This window comes from Plasmodium gaboni, chromosome 6 (assembly GCF_001602025.1).
Source record: "Plasmodium gaboni strain SY75 chromosome 6, whole genome shotgun sequence".
In the NCBI taxonomy this organism is placed as follows: Eukaryota; Apicomplexa; class Aconoidasida; order Haemosporida; family Plasmodiidae; genus Plasmodium; species Plasmodium gaboni.
The window spans coordinates 454,386-461,849 of NC_031486.1; the positions used below are offsets into that span (position 1 = coordinate 454,386).

General features: G+C 16.3%; 2 protein-coding genes across 2 annotated transcripts in view; one reads left to right on the forward strand and one right to left on the reverse strand.

The window, feature by feature from the left end:
* The window catches only part of PGSY75_0613600 (hypothetical protein), a gene marked incomplete at both ends in the record, with an annotated part of 3,591 nt that extends 1,730 nt beyond the window's left edge, over positions 1-1,861 (forward strand). The window contains one exon of the mRNA XM_018784717.1: positions 1-1,861. This exon is cut by the window's left edge and continues 862 nt beyond it. Coding sequence (XP_018642771.1) covers positions 1-1,861 — 1,861 coding nt within the window.
* A 936-nt stretch (positions 1,862-2,797) lies between these two features.
* PGSY75_0613700 (putative syntaxin binding protein) lies at positions 2,798-4,930 on the reverse strand (the record flags this gene model as incomplete). Its single annotated transcript, XM_018784718.1, has 1 exon — positions 2,798-4,930. The coding sequence occupies one exon, from the start codon at positions 4,928-4,930 to the stop codon at positions 2,798-2,800; it is 2,133 nt and encodes a 710-aa protein (XP_018642772.1).
* Between the last annotated feature and the right edge of the window lie 2,534 nt (positions 4,931-7,464).

The window sequence follows — 7,464 nt, forward strand, 5'->3', positions numbered from 1 at the left end:
TAACGATAATATATCTGTTCAATGTGTAAATAAACCAAGTAATAATAAAAGTAATATTAACAATGAGGAATATTTTCAAAATTTTATAGTAAACAAAAATAATAATTTAAGAGATACAATAATTTCTGATGAAAATAATAAAATGATTATAATTAAAAAAGTAGATGACGAAAGAAATATGCAAGATGATAATTTTAGCTATTTACATGATATATTAGAAAAAACGTATAAAGAATATATAAATTTTGATGGTTCAGAATATATATATATATATGATATTTGTGTGAGCAAGGATAGGATTAACAACAACAATGATAATAATAATAATAATAATGATAATAATAATAATGATAATAATAATATTGATAATGATAATATTCATAATATTGATAATAATATTTATGATGACAATTATTATTATGATGAGAATAATATTACAAGCGATGCCCATATTAATAATAATATTCATAATAACAATATGAACCATAGTGAAAACAAAATTATTATTGACAATGCTCATAAAAATGAATATAATATTTTTAATAATATCTCTATGAAAATTAACAAAATAAAAGGATTTTTTATTTCTACAAACAAATTAACTGAAGACCAAAGTAATATATCAACAGATATATTACAAATAACTAAACAAATAAGAAATGATATGACCAATAAAGAGATGATATTATATAATGATAATTATATGGAAAAAGAAAAACTACATTTACATAATATAAATGAAACAAATATTCAAAATAATAATAATAAAAAAGAAATTATAAAACATAATGATATACAATTTGAAGATAAAAAAGAAATAATTAAATGTGTTGATAAAACAAGTTTTATAGATAAATTGAATTATATATTTTTTACATCTATCAATAATAATAATAATACTACAAATGACAACAATAATAATTATAATAATGATAATAATTATAATAATGACAATAATGACAATATTTATAATAATCACAATAATGACAATATTTATAATAATCACAATAATTATAAGTCATATAATTTTCATATCAAGGAAGTGTCACAAGACTACCATTTTGAAGATATTAACTTTGACAACATACACAACAATATGAATCATAATATTAATAGAAGAATATATGAAACAGATATTTATGATATACATATTATTAAAAAAGGTTATAATTATATTTATATAAAAGATGGTGAATGGAAACATTTTTTCTGTGTCTTATTTTATTTACAAAATAATATAGGACTTAAAAATGATATTATCTGTAAACATTATTGTAAGATATATGATAGAGGAGATTATATTTTAAAAAAAATAAATGATAATAACTCTTCAGATATATATACTAATTATTTTCTATCCTTTTTTGAAGATATTTATTTTAATAAACATCAACTTAATAATTTAGAACTAGCTATCCTTATAAAAAAAAAATCATATGAATTTATATTTGAAATAACAAAATATAAAACTGCAGATATTATTCATAATTTTCATTATATATATATTGATCAAGACAAAAAAACTAATAATTGTCTTAATATATTTGATGTAGATAATAATTCATATTATATCATACCATTCATTTTTAAAACAACACAAACATATCATAATAAACAAAACATACATGATGAAGAAAAACAAAACAATGAACATTTAATTAATCATATAAATTTTAGTTGTGATATATTAAAACATTGGAATGAATGTATATATTTTATAACCAAAAAAAAAATGGAAGCCACTAGTCATCCAAACCTTACAAATCTAAAAAAAAATCAAAACAAAATACGTTATGTTAATAGAAAATTGAATCAATGGATACACGTATTTAAGCAGGAAAGAAATATAAAACACCTCTAAAAAATAAAAAAATAAAAAAATAAATAAATAAATAAATAAATATATATATATATATATATATACAGAGATAATGTTTTATATATTTTATATATTTATATATTTTACTTCATTTTTCATTTTTGTTAACAAAAAAGAGCACTCATCTTAATATGACAGCTTTTTTATATAAATATAAATTTATTTTTAATCTTTTATATGATTTAATAGTATTATTTTGTTATAAATATATATATATATATATATATATATATATATATTCTGAGACACCATAAATGTAGTTACAAATTAAATAAATAAATATATAATATATATGCGGTCCTTATTATTCACCTTTTATTCTACCTAATACATTCATTGTTTTGTAATTTATAATTTTATATATTTCACTTTTTTTATTTATTAACTCTATTATTTATTATATTGTTTCATTTTGTTTTATTATTATTATTATTATTTTTTTTTTTTTTTTTTCACACCTCTTCATAAAAAAAAAAAAAAAAAAAAAAATACAATCATCATTAATACCTCTCTTATAATTTTTATTATAAATATAAAACATTTCTTTAAATTATTAATAAATTTTTAATTAAAACAAAATTATATATATTCTTATATATATATAAAAATGGTATTTCACAAGTTTTATATTTAATTGATTCATATATATATTTTATATATGTATGAAACAACAAAATAGCTAGCTACAAAAATGTTATGAACAGCCAAAAAAGAGAAAAAAAAAAAAAAAAAAAAAAAAAAATTAAAAAATTAAAATAAATAAATAGGAAAATAATAATAAGAAAGAAAAAAATACAATAAAATAAAACAAAATATACATAGATATAAAACATATTTTATATTATATAAATAAATATAATATCTACATAATTTAATATTTATTTATTTATTTATTTTTTATATTATGACCTACTCAGGTTAAGATGTATCAAATTGCTTAAATTGATCAAATATCACCTTACTTGTTAATAAATTAGTACCACCCAAATATATATCCAAGTCCAATTCGTTTGACATTTCATATATTTGTTTTATTTCCGGATATGTAATACCTCCAATAATGAAAATAAGAATTTTTCTTTTTTTGTCTTTTTTTGTTTGATTTTTGTTTTCTGTTTTAAAATCCCATATGGTACCTCTTGAAACATTTTGTTTATTTTCATGGGATGTATGTCCTGTCTTTATATCTTGTTGATGTGCATGATCAACATGAGGGAAATAATTTTTATCTAGTGTGTCGTTATATAAATCTATTATTATATCTTTAATGATTGGTTCATGTCTACTTAATTCATATTTGGAATTTTTGGCCACATTTTTATAATGCTTAATTTTTTTTTTGTTACTGTTTTCTAGTACATGATGTATTTTATTTGATGATAATTGTATTGGTTCTTCTGAAGCAAGATAATATTCTGAATTATGTAAATTTAGTTTTAAGAATTGATCAATAATTTTTTTCATAGACAAATTCAGTTGAGCAGATTCGATGATTTTGATTTTATCATTATCATTAATATTTATATAATTCATAAAATATAATAAAAGAAGACGAGTTTTTTCTTCTTGATCATAATCATCACTTGTAATGATATTATTAAGACTGGTCAAATTTTTTTGATGATTTAATTCCTTTCCATATTTATCAACATTACAACATATATCTTGTTCAACTAGTCCAATATCAACAATATTTTTATCTTGTAATAATTTAAAACAATTATTGCATAAATAATAATGCAACCAATATTGTTCAATTAATGTTTCATATTGTGGTAAAGATCTTAATGCGTCTAGAGCTTCGGTTGGATTTAGAACATTTTTTTTTTGAATTTTGACTACAGCATTTTTTTCTGTAAATGCTGATATTTCATTTTTTATAATTTCATTTACATCTTGAATATGATGATGTCTATAACTAGACCACAAATGATCTTCTTCTGAAAGGAGTGCTTCTTTTTCTTCTTTTTTTTGATCATTATTTGTTATTTCGAAAATAACAGTATGTGCGTCATTTTTTTTTTTTTTTTTTTCTTTTTCTTTTTCTTTTTCTTTTTCCATTTCTATATTTTTATCATCATAATAATTATTATCATTACATTTATTGTTATATTTATCTTCATATGGTTCTTCATTTATTTTAGTCGGATCGAAATTCGTTTCATATATTGTATTAACATTTAAAAGATCATAGCAAAGACTTTGATATGAATAATCATGTATGAACAAAATACTGGTATCAATTGATCTATCCAATATTAAAAGAGTATCATCATTTATATTATTATTATATGGATATTTATCATTGTAATCATCTGATTGGTTATCACTACTTGTATATGTATTTTTATTTGTATAAGTATTTTTATTTGTATATGTATTTATATTATTATTTGCATTTGTGGTTTTATTTTTATCATTATATATCGTGTGCAAATTTTTTATTGAATTATAAAAAATGTGTGAAAATGACCTGCACAATTCAGAATTTTGATACCGAATTGATGGGGATATTTTTAAACAGGAACAGACTGATAATAACATAGAACTAATGTGTGATAATATATCATTATTTATTGAAAGAAAATAATTATATAGATTAAGAGAATTTTGGAAATAAAAAATACGACTTTCATAAGCAAGAAAATTTAAATTAATACATGCACAACTTTTAATTCTTTTTAAAATAAAATTATTGGTAGCAATTAAATCAAGAATTTTATTATCTTTTGATATATTTGATGTAAATAAAATATGTATATTTTTATATTTAGCATGTTTCTCATCTTTAAAATCTTTAATCATTATATGAACACTTTGTATATCTGAACTAAGAAAATATATACAATCAAAATCTTCTAAATTATTTCTTTCAGAATCAATTAATTCAATTAATGATACTCCTCGTTCTAATAATTCCTCATTCTTACACAACAAAGATAATATCCTATATGAATTATGATCTACTATCATAATTACATATCTACTCTTTTCTCTTATTTTATTTATCACGTTAAAAATTCTTTCTCGACAAACTTCTTTTAGTGACATTGTAAATAAACATTTTAAATAAAAAAATATAAATATAAATATAAATAAATAAATAAATAAATAAATATATATATATATATTTATATATTGAACATATTTATATTCTTGTGACAAAATAAATCGAATTATCCTTTTCAAAAAAAAAAAAAATATACATATATTATATATATATATATATATATATGATTTAAAAAAAACACAAAAAAAAGAAAATTTTTTTGAAATTATTAAACTTTAATTTTATTTATATATACAAATATATTTATTTTTTTTTAATTTTATGATTAAATTATTTTGTAAAAAAATTAAAAAATATAAAAATATAAAAATATAAAAAATTAAAAAAACTATATATAATATAATATATATATACATTATATACATATATTTAATTATAACAATTATTTATACTTTAATATGATGGAGATATATAATTCATTGTCATAAAAAAAAAAAAAAAAAAAAAAAATAATAAGTGGAAAATAAAAAAATATAAAATATATATAATATATATGTGTAAAAGTAAATACATTATATATATATAATATATATATATTTTATTCGTTGAAAATTTTAATTATATATGAATTATAATTTTTATTACACATAAATGTATATATATATATATATATATATATATATATATATGATATAGATTTTTATTTTTTTTATTTTTTTTATTTTTTTATTTTTTTATTTTTTATTTTTTTTATTTTTTTTCATTTTATGTATGAGAGTTATGATAAAAAAATTTTTTCATATTCATAAAAGAAATATAGTAGGATCATTTTGTGTTCTTACATAAAATATAAAAGATAGAAATATAATAAGTAATAATATAATATTTATGCTGTTTTAATATTCAAAATAGTATTATATATATCTCATTTTTTTATCAACATGAAAGCAGATCATACATATTAAAAAGGTTATGATTGTATTATTATTTTATTGTGATTTCCATATTTTTAAATATGTTCTTCACATTTTTATATTTTTAAGACTTAAAATATATATATATATATATATATATATATATTTTAATATATTTACGTATGTTCATTTTGTTGTTCTTTGAAGATATGTGCCTTATATATATAATATTTTTCATCATAAGACATTTTATAAATCTCAAACTGTATTCAAAAGAAATAATAAAATGAAGATACATATATATATTATATATATATAATATATTTAATTATGTAATTGATTATTATATGTTCCTTACTTTTTTATATTTTAAAAAAAAAAAAAGCAATTAATTTTGTTCATATATTTTGATATATATGCACTAGAGTGTATGTCAAAAATAAATAAAAATAAATAAATAAATAATATATTATAATAGAACAGAATAATATAATATAATATAAAATAAAATAAAATAAAAAGGGATGTAGTTCATTTATATGTTCATCTTTTTCTTTTGACACATGGTCGAATTATTCTTAAATAAATAAATATATAAATATATATATATATATATATATATATATATATTCATTCATATGATCTTTAAAAGGATATTTATATATTCTTTAATCCTTATCTTTTTTTTTTTTTACATATTAAATATGAATATATGTATATTATTTAAAAGATCAAGATATTAAAAAAGAAAAGCAAACAAGTGCATAATAAAAATAAAATAATATATATATATATATATACACTCATGTTAATGATACATAATTTATTTTTTTAAAATATTATTTTTCTTTTTATGAGAAAACAAGATGATAAAAAAAAAATATATTTTAAAAACTTCTTTAAAAAATCAAGGTATTAATTTTTTTAATATATATAAATTATAAAAAAGACATATATATGAATAAACAATATATATGAATGATTTATGTCTGGTTTTATTTTTTAAATTTATATATTTTAAAAAAAAATATTAAAATTATTTTTTTGTTTTTTTAATTTTTTTTTTTTATTTTTTTTTTTTTTTTTTTTTTTTTTTTTAAATAATAAAACTTATAAAATTTTTTTATTATAAATATTAAACATAAGAATTTTTTTTTTTTTTTTTTTTTTACACATAAGTTATGATCACATATTCTTTCTATTATTTTTCAATGTACCTTTTATTATTATTGTAAGTAAATAAATAATAAAAAAAAAATATATTTTAAAAACTTCTTTAAAAAATCAAGGTATTAATTTTAATTTTTTTTTTTAATATATATAAATTATAAAAAAGACATATATATGAATAAACAATATATATGAATGATTTATGTCTGGTTTTTTTTTTTTTTTTTTGTCTTTTAATACAACCAAATACATACATACATAAAATAATATATATATATATAATATAATTTAACCCCTATATTTTTTTTTTTTTTTTAAATCATGCACCTTATAAAAGCTTGTGATTATAAATATTAAACATACGAACTTTTTTTTTTTTTTTTTTTTTACACATAAGTTATGATCACATATTCTTTCTATTATTTTTCAATGTACCTTTTATTATTATTGTAAGTAAATAAATAATAAAAAAAAAAAAAAAAAAAAAAAAA